This window comes from Prinia subflava, chromosome 17 (genome assembly GCF_021018805.1).
Source record: "Prinia subflava isolate CZ2003 ecotype Zambia chromosome 17, Cam_Psub_1.2, whole genome shotgun sequence".
NCBI lineage: Eukaryota > Metazoa > Chordata > Aves > Passeriformes > Cisticolidae > Prinia > Prinia subflava.
The window spans coordinates 7,594,972-7,620,922 of record NC_086263.1 but is presented as its reverse complement, the minus strand read 5'-3'; the positions used below and the strand labels follow the sequence as shown (position 1 = coordinate 7,620,922).

The 25,951-nt window shown below is 42.2% G+C and overlaps 1 protein-coding gene across 2 annotated transcripts; it reads left to right on the top strand.

Annotated features, from left to right (window-relative positions):
- The first annotated feature begins 1,104 nt into the window (after positions 1–1,104).
- On the top strand, positions 1,105–25,817 carry PDXDC1 (pyridoxal dependent decarboxylase domain containing 1). 2 transcript variants are annotated; one of them, XM_063413983.1, is made up of 23 exons: positions 1,105–1,255; positions 6,900–6,973; positions 7,467–7,532; positions 8,672–8,755; positions 9,705–9,851; positions 10,371–10,560; positions 11,096–11,164; positions 11,664–11,742; positions 12,215–12,299; positions 13,113–13,161; positions 13,257–13,358; positions 13,521–13,646; positions 14,353–14,403; positions 15,190–15,253; positions 16,083–16,171; positions 16,832–16,937; positions 17,910–18,081; positions 18,744–18,862; positions 19,696–19,817; positions 21,631–21,723; positions 21,813–21,909; positions 23,047–23,151; positions 23,924–25,817. In XM_063413983.1, exons 1-23 carry the CDS (start codon positions 1,235–1,237, stop codon positions 24,184–24,186), a joined length of 2,373 nt encoding a protein of 790 aa, XP_063270053.1. In that variant the 5' UTR covers positions 1,105–1,234; the 3' UTR covers positions 24,187–25,817. The 2 variants fall into 2 exon arrangements, with proteins under 2 accessions (XP_063270053.1, XP_063270052.1); XM_063413982.1 differs by lacking the exon at positions 1,105–1,255 and adding an exon at positions 1,271–1,292.
- Positions 25,818–25,951: the final 134 nt, after the last annotated feature.

The following is a 25,951-nucleotide window of genomic DNA, read 5'->3' as shown; positions in this document are numbered from 1 at the left end:
ACATGAGTAGGTTACGGGTTTTTCGTCTCAATTTTGCCCTTGTTTTGCAGTCTGAGCAGGGGCAATGCACACCTGCCGAGCAGCAGCAGCCCGTGGGGTTGCTCTGCTTTGCCCTCTGCTGCTGAGACAACTTGAGATGAAAGCCACAAGTGATGTGAGGCTATTGAAGAGACTCGTGTACGCAGCTTTGTACACACAGGAGCAGTGTCACAAAGCGGAGGGTGAGGTGACACCGAGGTGGCTCTGTCCTGCCAGACAGCCCCCTCGGCCTGAAGAAAAGGAGCGACCCGGGAGCGCCGGGAGCTCCCCTTGCTCCTGGCAATGGGCTCAGGCTTGACCGAGGGAACCATCTCCAGGCAGGAGGTGGTACTTCGCTCTGTGACCTGGATTTGAAACGATCATGAATTCTGCCATGAACGACTAAAAATAGGCATGGCTGTCTTGTAGATTTAAGTAAATTTCAATCAGAGTGTAGAGCGCGCTGCCCAGCGCTGTGTCAGGGTCCAGGGGCTGCCCTTCCCGGCTCCTCATCCCAACACATCCCTGCGCAAAAGTGCCGTTAAATAACAGCAATGGCAATAAAACACAGCAGTAATAGCACGAGGGATATGTACCGAAAAGCAACTCCAGCTTGGAAGAACAGAAATAAGGCCCAGGAAAAGCCCAGGGTTTGGGTCTCCGGGGGCTGTTTATCGGATGGCAGCACACGGGCAGGTGCGTGCTGTCCGCCTCGGTTGTGCAGCGTTCCAGGGCGGGACCCGTACGCGCAGGAAAGGCTTTAATGCCCCCGTAGGCGACAGCGGGGTGACAACCGAGAGGTTCACGAAGGCTGGAGCCACGCAGAGTCCTGCCGGGTTCCAGCCTGCCACGACCCGCCGCGGCGGGGACTCGAACCCGCCAGTACAGGTTCCGCTCCAGAACCGGCACCCATGCCCGCCCGGCCCGCGCTCCCTGCGCATGCGCCACTGTCTGTCACTGACCCGGGCTGTCTCTGGGACTGTTCCACCAGCCGATGTAGGGGGGAGAACTCAGGCCGTGCATGGAGTGGAGGGCCGGCCCCGCCGAGCCCTGCGCAGTGCTGCCGCCGCGCACCCCCCCAGACGCGGCGCGGTGGTGCGTGCGGCGAGGGGCGGGCCGGTTGCCCAGGTGAGCGCGCGAGCGCGGCCCGCCCCGCGCGGCCCCGTCAGCGCTGCCAGCGTGGAGCGGCCGGGGCGGCACCGGCGGGCCCGCGGCCATGGACGGCTCCCTCGAGAAGGTCTGCGGGGCCGCGCCGCCAGCAGCGGCCGCGGCGGGTGCGGGTGCGGTGGGGCCGGGGCCGCGGGGAGGGGCGCGGGCCGGCGGCGGCCGGGGCTCGGTGCGCGGCGCTGCCCCCGGAACTGAGGCGGCTTTGCCTGCCGGAGCTTTGGGGCAGCAGCGGAGCCCCCGGGCGTGTCTCCCCCTGCAGCCGCCGGTGTGACCGTGTCCCGGATCTGGAACTAGGCAGCATAGCTGTCAGGAAATGCATTAGGAGCGGTTTTTTGTTTTCTTTTTTAAAAAAAGGTGGAGCTTATTTCCTGTGAGTGTTAGCCTTCAGCAGGACAGGAAAGGAAATACTGCTAAATAAATTATTATTTTCCCCATTTTTTAAATCGAACCGGAGGCGTTGCCTGCCCTGTGTTTGCTGTGCTGCCCGGTGCGCTGTAGAAAGCAAATATTGGTTCTGCAGAGTGCCGGGCAGAGCGTGCTCGCCCCTGTCCCTGTGAGCCCGCGGCTGCCCCGCACCTGTGCGGGCCCAGGGCGCTGCCCCGGCCCTCGGGGGCTGTGGGGACAGTGCCTCTGGAAGAACGCGCACTTTGTGTGCCTAAAGCTCCGTGCACACGCCCCTCCCTGCGTCATTTACTATATGCAGCATGCTCGGTTTTGTGTGATCCTTGGGGTGGTCCAGAGAAATTTGAATGGGGTGTGCTCCAGTGAAATGGTTAGGAAATATCCTTCTGACGTGGCTAATGGGTTGGTGGCAAAAAAAGTTTGATATATTACGAGCTTCCTGAAGAATACACTGTTACAGAGTATTTGTTAGTGTTTAAAAGCTTAGGTTTTTTTGCTGCTGTTGACAGAAGTGACTCCTGCCTGTTCTGAAACTTCTTCATTATTTCAGTAAAACTTCATTGGAATAGTTTGGAGTATGTTTTCTATGAACTGGACTCAGAGAACACTCGTATGATACACGGTTATTTAAAGAAAGCGCATTAGTACAGGGCAGGTGTAGTACTGACCAAGATTTTTGTGTGACTAGTTCATCATAAGAAGCAATAAACACACTGTAAGAAGGAAATACCTAAAAGAAGTCCATGTTTTGATTGTTCTTGATGTGAGGAATAGTCTATAATGGTCTGCAAAAACTTGCATGTCTGATTTTTCCATACATGCAGATAGATATGTGTCAAGAATTATCATTCGATTTACTTCCTCTCTTGTTTATCACAGCTTTTTTCCACATATGTGATAAAAGCTGTAGTCCTCTGTATAATAAAATGCCATAATGCAATTATGGTCTTCTAGATATTTAGCAGTAAGTGCCCTCCTGGAATAGTCTTTGGTTGAGATTGTGGTATATCTGTACAATTTGCAGTTTATCAAGGCTTGGGCATGATATGTCAGAAGTCTTCTCCCCAGATATATTTGAAATTCCTCCAATTGGGATACATTTTTTTCTGCAGAGAATATCTGTCCACTTATCTCGTGGACATTATTTGTTATCATAATAGATTTGAGACTGTCTTTTATTGAACCATGGATTCTCTCCTTGCTGTGTATTTGTACATGTAGCTCTGCAGGTGCCGGTAATGATAAGTACTTTATAACTTGTATTAACATTTGTTACAACTCTGTATTTTTCATAACCATTTTGGTACAATCACCTCATGATCTGTAATGCAGTGAGCTTGTGTGACTGTGGTGATTAGGGTCTAGCAAATGGAAAAATATTTTTTTAGCAGATGAGAAACTTGCTGAGAATTGAAAATATTGCACAGTAGGACTGCAATGAAAATTTTACCATTGTGGAATCTGACACACAGGTGTGCACACCAAAAATCTCTTTGTTTGATTTTGCCAATTAACTTTGTTTCAGCAGAAATGTTCTTGCATTATTTTTAAGGTATTGTGTGTCATAAGTGATATAATTACAATTCATTTTATCTGAATTCAGAAATCTTCTGTTGGGCTGAACTTGTTTAAATAATTCTGGAAGCCTGTGTTAGATTTCAGAAGTTTTCCTTAACAGAGCTATTCCGTTTTTTTTTCCCATTTGGATTTTGGTAGAAGTGACCAATCTTCTGAAAGATTTAAAATTTCAAGTTAGGTGACTTTGTCCATGGTAAAATAGTGCAAATTATTTCCTTGTAGCCTCTTGCTGTCTCTACAGCAGTATTTTCCCTAAACATGAAAACTGTTTTGGTTTCTTTCTCAGCCTGTGGCTCTTTTGTTACTGTGCTATTTACCACAACATCCTGGTAAGTTTACAGAAAACTCATGGCAGCAGAGCTGGATTAAGGTCCTGCTGCATGTCAGGGGAATAAATAAAGATTAAAAGACCAAACATCTATAAGGAGAAGCCTTGTGATGACACAGTGCCATTTTTATTCAAGCCAAACAGTCATGAAGTGTCTGCTTTTTTTTTTTTTTTTGTTATCTTAAACTTTTCTTACCCTGGACAATAAAAACAATATTCTTTTGGCTGAAGAACAGTGATATTGTTTAAGATGAATTTACTGTTGAAAAGAGGTTTTGGTTTTTTTACGGTAAAACTTTCTTTTAAGGCATTATAATAATGTAGTGGGAAAATGAGCTCCCATGAAACAGGGAATGAGCTATACCTGCTGCTTTGCACAATATTAGTTTATGTAAACTGTTTGAAGTTCATCCCTTTATTTCATTAGGAGTACAGCCTACAGAAATGCAAAACCAAGGCTGTAAAACATTGGTATAGAAGTAGCATTCTCCCTTTTGAATTTGCAATTAATTTTCAGTCGTATCATAGTCAGAGAATGGCTCCTTATCCTCTCCCCAGTTGCCAAGTGACTCCAAGGTGTGACATCCTGCCTATAAAATCATAAATAGTTCAAAGTACTTAATAAAGTAGTAACAGATAAGTTACAGAACAGGGAAGTGACTACAAATCAAAGCTGTTGCAGGATAACCTTGGGGAGTTGGACTAACACATTTGAAGGCAATGGATGATAAAAGTCGAAGCAGGCTGAGCGAGGTGTGTCAGGCTCTGTGAGGGGCTGAAGGAGGCAGGAGGTGTTGGGATGCTGAACCTGGCAGGGAAAAGCCATGGCTGGTTCCTCCTTAGAGCTTGGGAGGATTTGCATTAATTGTAACTCCCCTGGTCAAAGGCTGCCTGTGATCAGGGAAGGACTGAGTGCAGAAACTTCCTGCAGCTGCTTTAACCCCCAAACACCTGTGCTGTCCTGTGGGGCAGGAGGGAGGGTCCAAGAACTCCTCCCACAGTCATTTTCAGTTCAAGACCATGAAAAAAAATACTGTTTATTACTGCTCTTGTTATTAAAGTGTGTTCAGAAACCTCTCTTAACTACATGGTTTGTTGCTGCAACTTTGCCACACCTATTTTTCTTGCTGCTTAAAATAAGCAGAAAGTCTCCTGCTTCCCACCTCCATGCCCTTAGTAATGTGAGCAGAGGAGGAGCATCTAGAAAGTTCAGCATGCAGAAAGTAAAGGTGGGCTTTTTCTCCTTCCAAAATTCACAGGAGAAAATAAGCTGCTGCATATCCACTTAGCAACTGGAAAAAATCAGAAGAGATTAATTTTCCAATTCAGCTCATATTAGAATTCAAAGATTTGTGGATTTCATAGCATTTTTTGGAGCTTAGTGTAACTTAGGAGTTTTAAAGCTGCATTTTATGTAGTTTCTGGCATCTTATTGGCAGAAGGATTTAATGAGTGTGTAATTATTAGTGATTGAGATAGGATGAGTCACAAGGTAAGGATGTGTAGTTTTTAACATCTGATGTCATTTCAGCAGGTGAAATTTATGTTTGTAGCAAACAAAAGCAGCTCAGAGCCCTTTTTGTAATGTTTTGTAATCTTTAGTCCTCATTTACAACAGATCTATATGAATATTTGCATGTCATGCTGAGGAAGGTTCAAACAAGTAACTGCCTTCCAGCCACTGATCATGTTTTTATGGCAGCCCAAATTAAATTATGTGAGATAATCACAATCAGTAGATTAGTCCAATCATTTACTCCCTTAAGAGCTTGCAGGAGAAAGAAAAAAAAAAAAAAACCCAGATTTTTTTTTTCTGAACTGCTTTCCAGAGTTTCTTTGACATGATGCAACTCTGGAAACCACTCAAAACGTAAGGACATATTGCCAAAGATCAGTTTTATATTTTTCCTTTGGCTATATCTGTTTTCTTCTGAGTATTGAATGCTTGCAGTGGCTGTTGAGTTCTTTTAATCTGTGCTGAGGTCTGGAACTTTTTGTATTTGTACTGCTTTGTCACTCAGTGCTTAATTAGGTTGTGGCACTCATACCTAGTGGCTGTTGTACAAGTCAGTGTAAAAGTGTAAAAACCTATTTATTGCTGAACGCTGGGAGTTCTGATGGTAAAATATTAGCCAGTAGTTGCTCTGTTCTTTTGTTCCTCCTCCAAACATTTGTTACTGGCCCCTTCCAAAGCCATGGAATAGAGAATTGTCAGTCTTGGTCTCATCACTATGCCCATGCCCAGCTACTGATTCTTTCAGCCACCTACCACTTGCTGTAATGTGAGTTAAATCTCAAAATATTTGGTTAAAAATAGTCTTTGGACATATGGTAACTCTCAACTTAATTATTTTTCCTTTCTTGATTGGTCTTCCGGATGAAAATAGTGTAAAATCCTCATGTAAATGAAGCCCACTACCTTCTGTGATTAAATTTACTTTTGTGTCTGCATCTGCCTGTGGCATTTTTTTTCTTTAAACAACCCCTGTCCCTCCCCTGTCCCCCCAGCCTTAGCAGCAGCCTGCAGGGGTAACCAGCAGAGTGTTTGGTGTGTGGGTGATGCCTTGGTGTTGAATTTGTGGGAGGCAGGGGAAGGGACTCGGCAATGGGGTCACTGGAATATCTCAGGGGGTTTTGCCATCTCACGTGATGGGGCTTAGCAGTGCTGTTGCCTTCTACCCTCACACTGGGGTATATTTATTTCTCAGATATAGGTAAATCAGGCTCTGCCAGATGATACATTCCACATTCTCTGGAAGCTTCTAATGGCATCTAATCCTAAAATGGATGAATGCTCCTGTCCAGGTGTCCTGTGGCAGTGTCACAAGCTTCTGTCAGGCCTCTTGGGTTAAAGTTTATGAAAGAGACTTCTTCAAAGCCAGAGCAGTTCTTTGGGAAATACTTCGAGCTTGTCATTGGTTCAGGGCAAATAAGTTCCATAATTTTTAAACTCTTCCATCCTGGCAATATCTGTGGCAGTATCTGATTTCAGCAGTGAGATCAGGAGTTTTGGCCTGTTCTGTTCAGCTGGGGGATAATTGCTGCATGGCAGCCTGACTTAGCTGCTTGCTGCAGGTTAGTTTCACACTTTTGTCTACATAAAGGGAATTTCTCCAGTTAGTTAAGATTAAAAAATGGTTTAAAGGTACAAAAAATAAGAAAAAATAGATTTATAAAGGTATTTGGGTTAGGTGTTTTCTCATTTGTAAAAGTCTGCTCGGGAAATGGCAGGGAATGATGCCATTTTACTTCTCATCTAAGGCAGTCTCAAAGAATACTTTCTTGTCTTTCTAGGTCCAAATGTTGAGTTTTTAACCCCTTCTAGGATTTATTAGATTGCAGAGAAAGCAGTAAGACAAATGAATTGTGACCTTTTATTGAGAGTTGCTATCTTTTTTTCTAAAAGATGGTGGACCCTACTCTAGCAGAAATGGGGAAGAATCTGAACGAAGCCATGAAGATGCTGGAAGACAATCAGAGGTGTGTGCAAAGGATACAATAACAAACAACAGCTCTTTGTGCTAAGGGGAAGATTATTTTGTCACTGGCATTAAGCAGAAAAACCCCTCATGTTCCTGGTAGTTTAAGGTCACATTGTCATTCTGAACCATCTTTGTTTCTCAAATGCTGGGGTTTTTAAAGTAAATGTATACATATTTATGCATGTTGTCTAATACCCAAAACAAGCATGTTTTTCAAATTATAGGATTTCTTTATTATTATTGCAGTGCAAGTAATTTTTGATTCCTGTATACATGAGATTCTTCTCTAAGCTTTCTGCTAAAGAACTGGGGGACTCTTTAAATCAGTCTGAACTAAACTTTTGTGTTGATCTCATCTGATTTATTTCTGAACCTGTTGTCAGTGAAATAGATACGTCTCAGTATGTATTTCTGCAAGTCAAAGTCAGTTACATATTTGATGTTATCAAACATAAACGAAATACAGAGTTTATTCGGTGTCTTTTACTTAGGAAAGTGGAGGAGGAAAATGAAAAGAAATATGCACGGAAGGATATTCCTGGACCACTCCAAGGCAGGTAAGCAGCAGCAGTTTTTAGATAATGCTCTTTTCAAAATCTTAAACTGCACATAGCATGTATGTCTTCCAAACAACTTGTATTAATAGAAAAGTTACCATTTTTCAGGCACCATAATAAAATTTTTCACATACTCACACAGGGGAAAAGAAGTAATACTATAATCATACCAACTGTTTTCATTCTCATGTAGAAAAGAGAAAAAAAGATTACTTGTCCATGGTGACTGAAATTTTGAAGTCTTGGAATCTGATTAAGTAGTAGTGCCTACAGCTATGATTGAGACTCAAAGTAAACATAAACTTCTATTGAATTAAAATACCCAGATTAAAAAAAAAACTGAGACTGATAAGGTAGAGAACAGTAAAAAAACAAACCCCCCCCCTCAAACTCTAGAAACTCCCCACCTTTTCAGCACAGTTGTCTTTAGAAATTAAACTGAGCTCTTGTGCATAAGGCAGGTAAGACCATTGTACCTGAAAATGAAATTTTAATTTGGTTGTGTTCTCTGTGGGAGATGATCCTGCAGGAGCTCAGCCTGGCACTTCAGAAAATACTGCAAAAGCTGTTTAAGTCTCTGCTGTGCAGAAACTAACCCTGGTTTTGAGTGGAGACACTGAGTTATCTTCCCTATGAATAAAAAGCAATTTCAACTGTCAACGTAAGTTCTTATACTGTAAATTTTAATTGGAGTTATAAAAGTTGAGTTGTTGTGGATCTTTTCCAGTTTTACCATGTCATGTGAGAAGTCTAACTTAGTTTGTATCTGCCAGAAACTGAGATTTGTAGGGAATTGTTTAAGAGATGTGCTGAGTTATGAGCTGAAGCTGATTCATGTGAAGCCAAATGTGGATCCTTAGCTACTGCTTTGGTTGGCTGTGTAGCAATAAGAATTCAATGTTGGCAGGTCAGGCTTTTCAGACCAGATTTTCAGGTATCGGTAGATTTGTTGCTACTAAACAAGTTGGGTTTTGACCTGATTCAGCATTCTCATCTTTGTGATCAGTTTTTCTGAGACTGAGGAACCATTTCTGTTGTGCTCAGCATTCAGTAAAAGTGGAGAGTCCCAGATGGGCTCTTTTAGATGCTGGTATTTCCCTGTTTGTGGCTCTGTAATGGGGTTTTGTTTCCCCTCCCAGTGGCCAGGATATGGTGAGCATCCTGCAGTTGGTTCAGAACCTAATGCATGGAGATGAGGAAGAGGAAACTTCACAGTCCTACAGGTACAGCCAATATCAGTTACTGTATGTGGAAGGCACCTGATTTTTTAAATATTCTGATTACTGTAGAACTTACTCAATTTTAAGTTCTATATGTTTCAGTATATATAATTTTTCTCTATATTTTAGTATATATACTTATATACAGAAGTATATATATTATGCATTTTAAAGTGTAAAATATTGTGCCACCAGGTAACTTTTTAAAGGCACCTTACATTGTATAGTGAAGCAGAATAATGCATAAGGCTTGGCTTTCTTAAAATTACAAAGCTTCCATTACTAATTACTAAATTGAGTTATACAAGGGGGTTGTTTCTCATGTGACAGCTCATTTTTTCCACTTTCTGAAAGTTGTTTTAAGTCAGAAAGTCTTAAAGCTTTGAATACCAATAGATTTTTATCATGTATCTCTGTAGATTTTAAAACAAAAGGAAATAGCATTTGTTTCCATTTTTCAGTATAATGGAAATAGTACTAACTGATCTGCAGAGGATTATTGAAAACTAACATTCAAAAAAATGCTCAAGATTAAAAAACAAAACCCAAAACCAATAAATAAAAAACCAACAAACAAAAACCCCAACAAACAAAGAAAAGCTGTTCCTCTAAACATAGTAATGTAAGTGTCCTGAGTTTTCTGTGCATGGGAGAGAAGGGTATTGAGGCCTTTCAGGTCCCAGTGCAGATGAGGTGCTGAGCTCAGCTCGTGTTGGCTGGTCCAGGAGCAGGGGCTGTTCTGTGAGCAGCTGGGCCAGTGAGGTGCTCTGTGTGCACTGGCAGCTCAGTGTGTCATCCAGGGTGGCTGTGATACACTGCACTTCCCTCTGCTAAATATTTAAATTGCAAGTCAACCAATTCTGCCAGGCTACATTAAAAATCCATAAACCCCATCTTACTGTGCTGCCCATGACTTGGATTTGGTTGGGAATTCCTCTGTTCTGGCTTGCAGACTGCAGAACCTTGGTGAGCAGGGTCACATGGCTCTACTGGGACACAGTTTGGCTGCTTATATATCTGTGCTGGACAGGGAAAGACTGAGGAAGCTTACAACGAGGATCCTTTCTGACACCACTCTCTGGCTCTGCAGGCTCTTCAGGTGAGTCCCTGGGTGTGACAAGGTAGTGATGATTAAAAATGGATGTGACTTGACTGAGGATGTCAACAAAAGAAACCACTGTGCCACAAACTTAGAAATCCTTGGAAGGTCTGAAACACAACCTTAACCTAGCCTAAAGAATGTCAGGTTGCATTATCTTTAAAATTAGCAGTCCAGAATTTAAATCAATGTTAAAAGCAGAATGGAGACTTTTGTGTGTTTCCTCCCACACTCCACTTTTAGTAAGCAAGGTTTTGAACTCTAAAGGCAGTCTCAAAGGAACCCAGATGTTTTTTTCTTTCTTACTGTCTCTGAAATGAAAATATATACTAGGCTTCTCTCATTGTTAATCTCAGCCGGTCTTGTAGAAGTTTTCTTTTGGTCTACTTTAACCTGAGAAAATTGAAAGTTTTTTATTGTCTTCTCCATCCTGTGGTGAACTTTTTTGTTGGTCAGTTACTTTAGTTCCTAAACTGACTGTTGGTTTTGTTGCTCATATTTATTTGGTTTTTGCTGCAGGTATGAAAATGGATCAGCCTATTATCACGAAGACGATCGTGAGGGTCTCCTAAAAATCTGTCGCCTCGTGATTCACACGCGCTATGAGGATTATACCCTGGAGGGGTTTAACGTGCTCTACACCAGGCAGCCTGTCATCTACATCAGCTCTGCAGCCAGAACAGGCCTGGGCCAAGCTCTCTGCAATCAGGTACAGTCACTTGAGCTGCAGTTAGAACCTACCTGGCTTCATATTGCCAGCTTTGGGGATTTTGACAACTTATTTTTACTTCTGGTGGAAATAACAGCAAAGGAAGCAAAATCCATACTGAGCATAACGTCACCTGTAGTGGACTGTACATTTAAAATAAAATCATTTGTCTGGGAAAATGCTTCGAGGTTTTTGTACAGCCTGTGTTTTGCAGCAGTGATACAGTGGGAGGAAGAGAAATTTTCTGAATATTTCCACTGAAAGGATCCTGCATGCTAACTTTTTAAAAAAGGAGTGATTGTTTCTAGGTTGCATTTTGCTTTACATAAGCTGTTGGTCATGTGAAATAGACCTGAGCCCAAACATACATCATTTGTCCTGTGCTTTTTCCTTATTAATTTGAGTTTAAGTTTTAGCAGAAAATTTACTTTATAATGTAATATCAAGGTTTCTCTTGTCACACTGGTTTTTGTGGCACTCTGTGAACATGTGAAAAGAGGATTTCTCAGTTGAAATTCCATCATTTCTGTTGCAGCTAGGGTTGCCCCTTTCCTGCCTGTGCCGTGTGCCTTGTAACACTATGTTTGGATCTCAGCACCAAATGGTAAGTTTGTCTTCCCTAAGAGCTCTTTCTGTGCTTTGGTTGGTTTTTAAGCCTTATTAAATGAGTGTCCAGTATGCTGTTAGGAAAAGCTGTTAATACATTTATTTTTTCAACCTCTAAGTCTTCTGTGTTAAAGCTGTACAAATCATAGATGGAAATTTTCTAAAAGCAGTTTATTTCTTGGTCTTGTCATTTGCAAAATATTTTAAAGGCTTTTGAGTAAAGTGCTTTCTAGTGCAAAACTTCTAGAATAGGAGTAGTTGGAGTACTTTCACAAACTCTGTGGTGTATTTGTGGTTTATTTTTCACAAACGCTTTATATGGCCTTCAGATTATTTTACCTTTGAGAAGAAGAAAGTGCAAGCCAAAAACAAAGACATTGAGAATATTTCCTCTCAGAACTTCAGAATGCTGTTCATTTTCAATGTTAATGCAGTTTCCCAGTTCAGCAGAAACAATTCAGTGTTTGACAAACACATTGTTTTCTTACTGATACCAGGATGTTGCTTTGTTGGACAGACTGATTAAAGATGATGTTGAGTTTGGAAAACTGCCTTTGTTGCTTGTAGCCAATGCTGGTAAGTGCTGTGGACAAACAATCACAAAACCACCCCGTGCTATTTCATGAGTACATATACATATTTTCCTAAACATCTCAGTGGTTGCATATCAAGAAATATCAGGAAATATCTTAATGAGCACACAATAATTACCTGTCCAAAGGGGATTTTATTTAACTGATTTAAATTTGGATTGCTGTTACAGTTCTGCATATGTCAGTTGATGTATTAATTTGACTGTAACTTTAGTGAGTGCAGATCTCTTGTTAAATCAGTTTTACATTAACACTTCAGAATTTTTTGATAGATATGCTATCAACTTTAGCTTAAAAAATTACATTTTTCTTCTAGTTAATTAAACACGTGTAGAAAATCTGCTTTAAGTATGAATGAGGGAGGTGACTGTTATTGCTTGGGACCTGGGAAGTGATCTGAGATGTTACTGTGGTAGAGCTGATCCTCTGCTCCTCCTTTTCCCTGCTCAACCCAGGGACTCCAGGGGCCGGGCACACGGACAAGCTGGGCCGGCTGAAGGAGCTCTGTGAGCAGCACAAGATGTGGCTCCACGTGGAAGGGTATGCAGCTGGAGACTTATTTCTGTAACTGCATTCAGTAAGAAAGTCTGACTAACAGCACCTAATTGGACAGCTCACAGAGAGCCACAGGGCCAGCTTTGGTTTTGTCGTAGTAAGCATTTTATGTGGTTGTAATTTTGTTATTGTGAGACAGAAATTGATTTACATACACAGGAAGAATTAATTGGAGAGGTAATTTCAGCAGAGATCAGTGATTACTTTTATTCAGATGGTAATCTTATCTGCCCTTGCTTTGAAGAGCTTGAAATATGAATAAAAAGACCAGGGAGGCCTAAAAAGACCTTCTAAGTCAGGGAGGGCATTTCACAATGGTTATTGAGGATGAAATGACAATTCACTGAAAATTGTCAAGAAGGCTGCAGCAACAGCAGTGAGCAACACAACTGGGAGGGGGATTAAACCAAGAGAAAAAGAAATACCAAGAACTTGCACAATGTCAATGAAGATTCCAGTGTTCTAAAATGACATTTTTGAAGCTTAAATAAAGGCTGTTTCTCTTGGTGTTTTGTAGAATAGCTGTATTTGCATACTATTTATTTCTGATGCCAAATTATGGATGTGACCTTGGGTGATGATTTCACCAAATGTTGGACTGAAAATTTTTAGAAGTAGATTTTTACTTTTGAGTTTTCAGTCTTGGAATACCAAGTAGCAACATATCCTGCATTGGTAATGAAAAATATATGAACAAAAATTACTTCCACATCAATATGAAATATTTAAACTGCAGATTAAAATGCTGTCTCTTAATAAATATTTAATATATGCTAAACCCACTTTTTTTTTTTCCAGTGTGAATCTGGCAACTTTGGCTTTGGGTTATGTCTCCTCTTCTGTACTGGTATGTTTCACTAAATCTAAAACTTTAAAATGTGCTTGTGTGAGGTTAATCAAAATACATGTGGCTTATGTTGTGCTTATTGTACCCAACTTCAGGCTGCTACAAAATGCGACAGCATGACCCTGACCCTGGGCTCCTGGCTGGGGCTCCCCGCCGTGCCTGCAGTGACGCTCTACAGACACGAGGATCCCTCCCTGGTGCGTGCAGATCCTCACTCACCATCCTCGAGACCCTGGCACTGTCATTCTGACCACAGTGTGCTGCCATGTTCTTCATCTGAATTATCATTTCCAGAGCTGGCAGAAGTGGCAGCATTGGAGAGAGGCTAACGTTGGTTTGTTTGTTTGTTTCCTCCTCAGTCCCTGGCAGCGGGGCTGACGTCCAGCCAGCCCGTGGAGAAGCTCCGTGCCCTGCCCCTGTGGCTCTCCTTGCAGTACCTGGGCCACGATGGCATTGTGGAGAGGATAAAACATGCCTCACAACTGGTGAGCAACAGCTCAGCAGGGATTTATGACGGCTCTTGACAGATCTTTATGGTTATTGTGATGTGCTGTGGAAGACTCAAATGAAATACTGCAGTTGTTGACAGTGTAACATTGGGTCATACTGTTACACCCACGATGAAAGACAGGAAAATGTTTGAGGCAGTGATGCACTTTTACTATTAGATTGTATGTATATTTTTATAAATGAGAAAAAAAAGTCTTCGTTCTTCCTAGACAGTGAAGTAACATCATAATTTCCTTTTTTGTCACTTCTTTTAACTATTTTTCCTTGAAACTCTTCAGAGAGACTTTATTTTCCTACTCGACTTGGCATCATATTGATTTAAGTAATAGTAATTTGCTTTTAGTAAAAAGGACTTCAAAACGTTTCTTGAGGTACAAGTGCAGTATGTTTGGAGTCCATACTGTAGTAAAAGTTAAGGTCCAATATAATGTGTTAGGTATAAAATGCTGTGCTTATATACAAAATATTATTTTTTGAAGGTCATACTTTGTAGTCAGTGTTTTACTAACCCCAGAAAATATTTTTCTATTACATTCCAAATTTACAAATAAAAACTGGATGAGTCTGACATGTTGGAGGGATTTGCTCAAAATTGTGACTGTTTAACGTTTTTCAGAATAATTTTCAACTTCTAAAACTGTATTTCTCTCCTCCATTTATTCTTCTGCTCTGGTCTTCTAGAGTCAAAGGCTGCTGGAAAACTTGAAAAACCTGGATTTCATTAAGACTTCGGTACAGTCTATTTTTAATACCTTGGTTGTATATCTTTGTCTCTGCCTGTTAAATGATAAGAATAACTTTGACTAGAGTAAATTATTTAAAAATATTATGTAAATCATAGCCATTGTTTTCAAGACACTTGGGATCTTTCTAATGAAGTTCTGCTGTTCAGTGAAATCTCATGGCTTGTGTGTGACCTCTGGATTGTGTTTGTTCTGTTGCTCTGTACTGGTGCACCAGAGCATCCAGAAGTTGTGTTCAGAGTTTAATTTAATTCCATTTAAAACCCTGTGAAATTGTACACAAAAAATATCCCAGCTGAGGTTTTAACACCAGAAATAGGTTTATAAATTACAGCTTATATACTCATTCCAAATTCAGTTTCTGTGAGATGTCCTGTCCAACAGGGTTTGGTGATTTTACTCCCTGACCCCTGAATTTCAGTTGGTATTTGATGTATAGAAAATGTAGTCAGCTTACTGAGTAAGCTGTAGAGTATTAATGGCCTTGGGAGTTCAAGTTACTGTATCCCTTAGCCCTCTACTTAAACACATCCCCAGTTTTTGGAGTTGTGAAGTGTAGCCTCAGATTGTCTGCAGAAGTAGCCCAGTCTGTTTCTCCAAACTGATCCAAAGCAGGATCAATTAGAATCTTACTTTTCCTGCTGGAACTTCTTTGATGTTTCCCAGTGATTCCAGGGTGATTTCCAAGGGAACTCAAGCTTTGCTCAGCAGTGTAAGGAACTTTACATGGTATCAAATCTTTTAAAAAACAGGGGAAATTTTTTTTCTTTTGAAGGTTGAAGATGAACTGAGTTCACCTGTGGTGGTTTTCAAGTTTTTCCAGGAATATTCAAACAGAGGTATGTGACTTATTTAAAACCAAACCACAACCAAAAAAAACCCCTCTATACAGTATTTTAAACTACTAATTCACCAAATGAATTTGAGATAAATGTGATGTAGTGCACTTCTCTCGTGTAACGTGCTGTTAAAAAGGTTGTGAATGCTGGTCATAATCTGTGACAAATCATACACGTGATAGCTGCTTTTTTTAGACAGACTGCAGTGTTTTAAATTTTCATAACAAGTAATTTTCTGCCTTCTTGAGTGAGAAGATTTGCATATGATTTGGATCTTGGGAGCAGATGATGGAAGTCTCTTACAAGCTGCAGGCTGGTTATGAGTGTATTGGTGGGGAGAGATCTTGGTTTGTTCAGGTTTTCTGTTCCTTTCAAACATTTCACAGCTCATGGCAAGCACAGTGTTGCTGTGGTTTACTGATTACAGTTCTGTTGCAATAATTTTAAAAGCAGCAGAACATGTTGGGAACAGCTCTGGAAATGCTGTCACAGGTATTAAATATTGCATCCTACTGTGGTGAGATTTTGCTTTGTGAAAACACTGGTTGTATTTCCATTGGGGCATCTTAACCTCAAAACTCAGAAATATTTTACTGGGGTGTTTTGGGGTTTTTTTTGAAAATTATTACATTCAACTCTGTTTTACTTCTAGTATTTATCATATTCAACATATTTTTACAAAAAAAAAATTCATGTTCCTCTGCTCCCAGTGTAGATGTGCTACTTTAGCTAGGAAATGTAATTGTTTTTTATCCAAATTTTAGGTTGCTTTTTATTTAATTAAGTAAATAAAAATCCACTTCTGTTATTCTTGTGTCTTTGGATTCAGATCAGACCTCACATGCTGCACAGGCCTCAACTATTCAGCACCCCATAATAAGCAACGAAAGGCACATTTATGACACCTTCAATCAGTGGGTAAGAATGGATGCGTTTTTCTTTAGGGAAGGGGAATGACAGTGGAACAGTCCAGGGGGTCATCAGGAGCTATAAACCCTTTGTTAGAGTAGTTTGAAAGATATTTTCCATCCAATTTCCTTTGCAAAACTTGTGGCTTTTTAAAAGATTCATTTGCTCTGAAGCAAAATTGCTTTCACCTTTCTCATCATTTTACACATAGTTACTACTGAAATCATCCCTGAATCTTAAGCTGTTGGTTTTCCACTTTCTCTTGTGGGTATATATGAAAACCAGAATTCTTTTAAATCAGCCAAATGTTCTGTTGCCAATGTCTGTGTATTCTTGAAGAGACAGCTGCCTTTTCCAGCTCTGGAGTTAATTCTAGAAGCCTGTGCTGGCAGAGCTGAGCACGTGGTTGGTTTGGATCCCTTGTGCAGTAATCACAGCATACCTAATGGCAGTGACAATTTTGCAGAAAATTCTGACTCGTAACACTTGCAGCTTACCCAAATTTTCACAATTTTAAGGATCTGTCGAACTCAGTCGTCTCGCCCGCAGGGTGAAGTATTTTGGTGCAAGAACTGATTTTGAGAGCAAACTGCATCTGTGTTGTTCCCCGAGCTGAGGCAGGGCCTGCAGGAGCCATGCCCAGGTCCCTAACTGTGCTTGTCCCTGCAGCTGGGAGAGCAGCTGGCACAGCTGGTTCCTGCCAGCGGGGTCGATGTGGTGGAGCTGGAGGACGAGGGCACGTGCGTGCGCTTCAGCCCGCTCATGACCTCTGCAGGTAACGTTCCCTCCAGCCAGCCCCTTGGGAATGCCAGGCTTTGCTGTGGAATGGGACTGCAGCCTCCTGGGGTAAAAGCACATGTGCTCGAGAAGCTCCTCAGAATAGTCTCCTGTGGGGAGGATTTTCTTATAACCAAACCAAAAGCACCTCAGCTTTATCATCCTGCTGTTCTCAGCGCAGGATGCGTTAGTGGGAGCTCAGGTGTTGTGGGTCATGTTGCCTCACTGCCTCTGCAGAGAAAGATTTCCTGGTTACTTTTTAAACTCATTAAGAAAAACAGGTAAATTCCTTCTCTCAGCTGCTTAACACCAGATGCCTGACCTTTCTTCACAGGTGTTTCAACACTGTAATGGTGCTTGTGTTCAAAATAGAGTTACTTAGCTAGAATAATTATTTACTAAACCTCCAGGGTTTTCTATAATTACTGGTGATGGGGGATATAAGAAAATCTGTGTTTTGGAAGGGGTCTTGTACTCACAGTTTAGGCTCTGCAGAAGCGCAGAGCAGTGTGCAGGGCTCAGGGGGTGCACAGTGTCTCCTGTTGGCTTGTGTGGGGTGAGGGGCTTAGGCTGTAGAACAGCTGACACTCCTGAGAGAGGGTCCTGGTGTACACAGAACAGGAGATTTTAGAAGAAAATGACTTGATGCTGTGATGTTTTGTTTTAAACCAGCACAGAAGCTAATTCATGACCGGCTGGGCTGTGGAAGAGGATGTTTGTGCAGTTTTTTTAGTTTGTAACATGAGAAAATCCTTTTTATTAGGTTTTTATGAAATCCTCACTTCCTTTCATTTTGATGTATCAGTGCATAATAACTGAACCAAAAACCTAATTACATAGACCAAGATCTTTAATACTATCTGGAAATTATTGTGATTAACTTGCAGAGCAGCTCCTTTACAAATCCTTAATTCACTCATCTGTGTCACGTCCATCACACTTATCACACACTAACACTTCTGCTCTGCAGTTTTAGGAACTGAAATACAAGACATTGATCAGTTGGTGGACTGCTTAAAAATGAAGATACCGGTGTTGACAAGCACACTGCAGCTGAGAGAGGAGTTTGAGCAAGAAGTGAGAAGAACAGTTGGCCTGTTGTATATTGAAGATCTTGGCTGGCCAGGGTTAGGTGTTGTGAGGTAAATTATTTTCTTCATGTTGTATTTGCAAACACTGTGCTTGAGCTGACAGGACCACGAGGTCTCTTCAGTGGTGATTCAGATGTTTCATCTGCTGATTGTTATCTGGCTTTGCACTCAGTTGAAGCTTTTGAGTGCTTTTTAGGAAATTGCCTTTGTAAAATTGTTTTCTTTGATTATTTCTTAAAGAAAAGCTGAAGAGTTGCTTTGGGCACCAGTTGTAACATTGGAGGCAGTGTGTGTGTGTGGGGGATATGTAATGAGCAAGTGCATCCCACTGTCTTTAGCCAAGTATAACTTCTATTTTTATCTATAATGGTACTCATTGATATGCTATAGACTTTAAAAAGCCCTCCAAGTGTCTGTTCTGATCCTTTGATGCAGCCCTCTGGGAAGGGTTCTGTACAGTCAGAACAGTTCAGGTATAATCAATACAGCAACCAGAAATCCATTGTGTTGAGTTTGCAGCAGCAAGCTCAGCCCACCCCCAGCCCCTGATGATAAATGGCAATAAACTTGCTGGTAGGAGCTGTAATGTTCTGAGGCTTTTTGTTTGTAAAATCATTTCTACAGGAATTTGTAGAAATGTGCTAAATGCTAAATGTGAGCTTCCTCTGTATGTACTGTAAAGTGAAATTACTATCTCTTGGCTTGGTTTGAAGGTACAACTATCACAGTGATGGGAAGAATGATGACCTACAAGAAAAAGAACTAGAAAAAATCAATACAGAACTTCTGAAAAAGTTAAATGACCTGGAGTCGGATCTCACCTTTTCTTTGGGTAACTGCACTATTTAAAGAATTTCTGTTCAAGCCAGTAGTCATTCTCCTAGCTGTGCTAGAATGATTTATAGGCCATTATAATGCAGAATGAGCTGCTGCCCATGTGGTTATTGCAAAAGGAACACCTGTACCTGTTCCCACCTCCCCCATGTTGCAGTTCAGGAGTGTTCACCAGATGAGCTGCCCTCAGAAATCCTTGTGAAAACTGATGTGTGGGCAACTCGACCAAGAAGGGTTTCCTTGCCAGAAAGAATAAATGCTGCAGCATTCCTGTGTGAATTGAGCCTTTCTCAAGTAGTGCTGGATCTAGTGGAAAGCACATCTCATTCCAAACTCACTGGCACTGATGGTTTCACTGCTTTCTGTGGCTCAACTAAAAGCTTTAGATGACTTTTGTGATAATTAGCAGCATTTTCACATTTACACTGTGCCACATGATAGCTGAAAGTATTAATTTGCTTGTTCAGAACTCTGATCTTTTTCTAATCAGCTGTCAAAAATTAAGTGCCCTACGGTTGTGGAACCAAGTAATCTGTAAATGGCAGAAAGTTAAGGAGTTTAAAGCATATTCAGCACTGATATTTATAATACAACTCCTTGACTGTATAAAATATCCACTGTTTGTCGTGCTTGGGGCATGTTTCCTGTCTTTGTAAACCCCCAGGGCTGAACTTTCTTGGCCTGCATAATTTGTACCCCCACAGATCCTGCCCTTAGGTACTGGAGGGGGAGGTGTACTGGGATTTCCAGATTCTCAAGCACGAGCGCCGCAGCCCTTGCAGGATTGCAGATTTGTTCAGCACAAAGATCTGACTCTCCCTGTGCCCCCAGGTCCGGAATTCGGAGGGCAGAAGAACTGTGTTTACATTGGCATGGTCACAGAGGACCTGGACGTGTCAGAGCTGGTTGAAACTATTGCAGCAACAGGCAGAGAAATTGAAGAAAATTCAAGAGTATGTATTAATAACTCACAAAATATTGAAGCACCTTTTTTTCTCCCCTTTCATATTGGCTTCAGGACATGGTTTTGTTCATTGTGAAGGTAAAAGTTGTGTTTGCCTGCAAGAGTTTTAATTACTGGATGGAATAATCTGTCTACATACAGAGCATTACAGGTTATGATATTGTGAGGATGTCTGGATTTGTGTTCATGGTCCTGTGTGCAGTACTTCTAATGAAAACCTTCAGTAGTACTGAAATAGCATCACTTTATCATTCAGATTTTAAGCTGTCAAAAAACAAAAGTGTAGGTTGCTTGAGAGCTGGTGTTTCTCTTCACTGCTAGATGTGGTGGGATTGAGATTCTTTATATACCAGCTTTAAGATAAAACTATGCTCGAAAATGTGTGGAAAAACTTTAAATTGGTGTCTTAAACCCAGAAATTACAAGTTACCTATTGAGGTAATAAAGCTGATGATGCAACTTCTATTTGTCAAAGCATTTACCTGAATGGAGTTCTCCAGATGTTCTCTAAAGTAGAATTCCTAAGTGACCTGCATTACATTTATCCCTTCATTCTGCTAGTGTTGGGCATTTAATTTTCTCACCTCAAAAATAAATAGAACTTCAGAAATCCTTTGCCTATTTCTGCTTATGGGAATTTGTTGATCATGTCAATGAGATTTTTTCTAGCAGTGACTTCCTGCCCCTCTTGACTCCCTGTGCTGCTTGGAGGGTGACATGAGGAGTGTTTTGTAGAGCACCTTCACTTGTTTAGCTCTTGTGGTGGAGAGGTTGGAACTGAATGGGCCCCTTGGATCCCGAGGGTTCCAGGGAGGAACGGAGCTGTGGAAGAGTCAGAAGGGTGCAGTCCTTGGGACCAGTAAATCTGCACTAAATCTGTGGATCTTCAGTGTTTGATCCAAAGCTGGGAAGCAGAACCCATTTGCCCCACTGGGATAATGGGGGTTGGTACAAGAAGGATTTTACAAAAACCCCACATCAGTCCAGCCTGTCCTGAGCCGTGCAGTAAAGGCACTGAAAGGCAGGGCCAAAGCTGAAGATGACTGGGCCAGAAACACAGTGGTTCTTCCTGGCACTCTGAGTTCCAGCCCACTGCCCTCCCTCCTGTAGCCAGGGAGTGCCAGGGGTCTTGAGCTGCCGTGTTCCTGGCTGGCCCCTCCCTGAGGGAAAAGGAGCAGCTTCCTCTTGTCCTTCTATTAGCTGACAGCGGCATTTTGGAGGTGTTAAAACTAACATTAATATATGGAAATCGGCATTTGTCTCGCACAAAGACGTTTGCTCCTTCCTTGCCCCTGCAGCTGTCCCAGTGAAGTGCCTGCCCTTTGCAGTATAAAACACTGCTGGGGCTGCCACAGGGATCAGTGGCAGTTGTTCAAGAGCCTATATGAACCTATAGGCTGATGCATTACTTGTTACTGTGAGGCTGATTTAACTTCCGGGTGTTTCTAGGAACCAAAAGGTGCTCTATAAACATAAACATTCTTCCCGGACATTCATCTGAGGAACATTTATATGCTAAGCAGGTTTTCAAAGAATTTGGGTCACAGGCTCATTTCTAAGTGTAAAAAAAAAAAAGTACCATTCCTGTTTAAAATTACATTATTTCCTCTGGGTTTAAGTGTTAAATATTCCTGCAAGTCCTATGTATATTCTTTAATTTATGGTCATAATAAAATAGAGATTATCACATACTGTCTTAGATTAGAAAAATACCTGACTACCCTGTCTCCATCCTGAAAACCTGAACTGAAAGACAGTTTCAAGTCCAAATAATACATATCCTTATTTCTGGGTTTTATTAGCTGTTGGAAAACATGACTGAAGTTGTTAGAAAAGGGATACAGGAAGCACAACTTCAGCTCCAGAAAGCAAATGAAGAACGACTGCTGGAGGAGGTGAGGCCACAAGCACCAGCCCTGTGGTACCCTGAGGTAACTCACGCCCCTGGGGGCTCTTCTCACCACTCTTGGGTTGTGCTTTGCAGGGGCTGCTGCGCCAGATCCCCGTGGTGGGCTCTGTGCTGAACTGGTTCTCTCCCTTCCAAGCCTCGCCCAAGGGAAGGACGTTCAATCTGACAGCAGGTAGGGCTCGGGGCACCCGCAGCTGGCTCAGGCTGGCACTGGGGCTGTTCAGGGCTGCACTGAACCTGCAGCACAGCTCCTGTGCTGGTTTGGTCAGGAGTGACATCAGTTACACCTCTGGGTGTACAGGAACACGCTTTGCACTATTTCTGGAACACCCAGTAAGAATCTTCTACTCTCTCTCATATAGTTTACATTTTGTTCCTGCACGTTGAATCATGTTAAAAAAAGCCATGACAGACACTGGCATTTATTAATAGAGGAATCATTCCTGTGACCTCTGGTTGCATATCCTGGAGGAGTTTGGGGGTGTAAATACATGAGCAGGGGGTAGCTTGGCCTTAGCACAGTGCTCCTCAGGTGAGTGCACGTGCATCCTCTCCGTGCTTCCAGGGCACTCCTGTTCCACTGTGCCCTGGACAGGGTGTCTGCCTGGGGTCCTGGTCTGGGGTGGCACTGGCTGTTGCCGTCCTGCTAAGGGCTGCTCTCTGTGCTGAACTGCTTGTGCAGCAACTGGAGGACACGTTAAAGCCAGCTGGGGCCTGCCCCCAGCTGGGCTGTGTGGAAACAGCAGTAAACAGAATGGTGCAATGTGGAAGGCTGTAGTTTACTCTCAGACTTGTAATTTGTGTCTGGGGATGTAGAAAGAGCTGCTTTTACATCAGTGAGGCCAATGTACCTACATAATACTTCCTGAAATTATAAATTTTCATTGTAGAAGTACTGTGGCAGTCATAGGAATGAATTTTCCTGGGATTTTTTCCTGAGTGGCCCCTGTCTGTGTGTGTGTACCCTGCAGGGAATGCTTCCTGCTGTGCTCAGGGCCTTTGTGACTCAGGATGCACCCAGTGGCAGGTTCTTAGAACAGAGAACAGCCCATTCCCTGGGAATGCTGGCCCTGCAGGCTGGATACCCCTTCCAGCTTGCAGCTGGGAAGATGTCACAGGCCAGGCAGGAAGGAAATGGGATTAGAGTGGAGCAGTGTTGTGAAATGAGGGTGAGGGGAAACGATTCACGTCTGACGTCTCAGCACTCCCATCCCTGGCTTCTCAGAAAGGCATCACGCCCATGTGCCAGTTTGAACTCAAATACTGCTGCTTCTGAAGTTTTAGTCAACTTCCTTCTTTTAACCTGCAGGCTCTCTAGAATCCACAGAATCTATGTATGTATCAAAGGCCCAAGGAACAGGCAGCACTCCACCACCAACTCCCACTTCCAGCCTTGCAAAGCAAAGACTTCCTGGTAAGTTTCTGTGTCCAAGTTTAATTTCTAAAACTTCCCTAACTCAGGAACACCCACATGATTTTCCGTCTTTTGTAACATCTGGAACCAGAGCTCATCTTCTACCACCTTAAAAACCTTAATGTACACATGGCACAGAGCACTCCCTAAGCTGTTTTCTCCCTATGTATTCTTCCTGTGACTACAGGAAGTTGTCCCATTAACTGACAACTGCCCATGAAGCCTGAAATCTTCCTGGGGAATACTATGAGGTAATTGAGCTTTAAAAATGAACAGGTAAAGAAGCCAAAAGTTTTATTTGAAATAAAAGCATAATAACGTAGTCATGTACTTCAGCACCTGCATTTCTGTGGCTACCAAACATTTTTTGGCCTAAGCAATTCTGAGGTGAAGATCTGTTAAATCTATGACATTAGTAATTAATGCTGATTTGCCTGGCAGGAAACCCAGTTTTAACTCACCTTTTGGGCTGGTGGCTTCCAGCCTGTGACTTTCAGTGCAGTTGTTTAAGCTGGAATGATTTCAGTTTGTGAGCAGGCAGCTTGGCTTCAGCTCAGTTTTCTCTGTCTCTGCACACACTGGAGACAGTAACAGGTGCTGTTACTTTGCAGACCTGTCTAGGTTCTATGTTCAGGGTCCACAGTAGCACACAAACAAAAACTACTTTTCTGCTGTTCCAAAATTCCACTCCTTCCTTTGGAAATTGAAGTTGTGCACTCTGTGTTTGTATTTGCTGCCTTCATGGGTTCTGAATGCTTCAAACACTCCACAGGTCAGAAAGCTTTCAAAAGGTCTCTGAGAAGCTCTGATGGGTTCAGTGAGACCAGTTCCATCAGCCACTGTGAGGACCTGGACAAGCTGGATCAGAAAGCCCCAAATCTCTCCCCTGGCCAAGAGCAAGGACCTTTGGAGGTGGAAAAAGCAGAGGAGCAGAAGGAGGTGGTGCAGGCAAAGACAGAAGACACTGAGGACATTCACAGTGACAAACTGCCACCAGACTGCACCGAGGTAGAGGACCAAGCAAGTCAAAGATAAAATCCAGTGTGGATTTCAGACTGTGCCAAGGAGGCCCCTGCCCAGGGAGGCAGAGTGGAAATGATGCATTGAAAATGTGAACAGTGCCACACACAGTACAGTAATAACTACTGTAACTTATTAACTGGGATTTTGCACAAATATACATTCCCTCCCCTGGGACAGAGATTTGTCTTATTGTACACTTGTTACAGTTGCTTTAATCATCTCCATGTTGGTGTCACCAAAGCTGTAGTGAAATTTAAGTGCTCATAAACGTTTGTAAAAACACTTGGCAGTTATCCTTGCTGCAGGAATCCACGCATGACAAGTTGCTAACTAACCACTCAGCCCTGTACACGATGAAAAGTACAATTGCACCCAATAATTATAAAATTATCCTATGTTACTATATAAAAAACAACTGCCCGTTGTTCACCTTTTTAGTATTTAAAACTCAGTTTAGGCTCTCCTGCAGAACATCTCCTGAGTCACCCTAGTTCTGTGTTGCTTTTTTATTACCTTCCCCCAGCCTGCCCCAGAGCCGTGGGGTGGTGGCGCTGTGGAGGGACGGGAGGCACTGAGGGGCACTGGGCCATCTCCCCTTTGTCCCTGCTCTTGTCCCACTTCACCCCCAGCCACGGCCCTGGGTGCAGGGGCACTGAGTGAGTGAATTTTCAGCCTTCTAGACAGCAATAGTGCATCTGCATGCCAGGCCAGCATCCTGCTCCTGCCCTGGGGAGGAGCACAAGGCACCGTTCTTTCCTTTGCACGGCGTTTACACACCAAATACTGAACATGTTCATGCAGTGTAACTGGAGTTCTTTCTGTTGTGTATTTTTAAAGATAGCTGTAGTAAAGCTTGAAAAACCAATACATTTGTGATGGTTTCGACACTTATTTTTTTGAATAACAGTAACTTACCTATGGTAGGAATTGTACAGAGTCAAAAGAAATTATTTAGGTTATTTACATACAGCATAACTTCAGAGTGTCTGGGACTACTTAATGCAAAAGCAAAGCTTTGAATAAATCAAAATCCAATGTGTAAAGGTGTTTTCCCCCAAATCACCTTCCTCACCTCACTGCAGCTTTTCAGAGCCTCTTGTGGAAAAGCCCTCTGGCCACACTTGCTTTCCCCAAGTAACCTGATGGTGACACAAACCCTCCCCTCCCTCTAGAACAGAATACCAGTACTGCAGTTTGCTCCGTTTGGGTTTTTTCCTCTCTCCCTTCCCCTCCCACAGGTATCCCCTAATACCATAATGACAGTAGTGGTAATGGGACTTACTTTGATAATCTGCAGAATTTGAGGGTTTTGAATTCTACTGGCACCTGCTTTGACTCTCTGCTTCTGAAGCCTGCAGTGCTGGATGCCATGCACAAGGTTAATTTTGCTTGGGTAATTTATGTAAATCAGTGCAATTTTTTCTGAAGTGCAAAAGCAATTAAGTTGACTAGTCTTCCTTCTTGGTTTCTTTAGTGCAATGAAGTATGTTAATAACACTAATTTGTTTGGGATAAAAGTTATCCCCAGAAAGATTAATTTTTAATGTTTTTATATTTGGAAATGTTAAATCAGTAGTTTTGTTGGAATGAGCTTCATTCTTTAAATACTTACCTGAATGTTTCAATAAAGATTCTTCAAATTATTCCTTTGGAATTAAGTTATTGTTGAAGGACACTTCCCTACATTCCAGCAAGCTCTTTCTTTCCCTCTGTGTGCAAAATTGTTTAATGCAGTGCACACCAGTGCAGTGACTCACCTTGGTAGTCTCCAGCGTTT

What these genes read in the sequence shown, in the direction of transcription:
- PDXDC1 (XM_063413983.1), top strand. Translation starts at nt 1,235, where the DNA reads ATGGACGGCTCCCTCGAGAAG. An exon ending in CCTGGACCACTCCAAGGCAG is followed by an intron (nt 7,533 to 8,671) that starts GTAAGCAGCAGC and finishes TTCCCCTCCCAG; the next exon opens with TGGCCAGGATATGGTGAGCA. An exon ending in AAATTGAAGAAAATTCAAGA is followed by an intron (nt 19,818 to 21,630) that starts GTATGTATTAAT and finishes GGGTTTTATTAG; the next exon opens with CTGTTGGAAAACATGACTGA.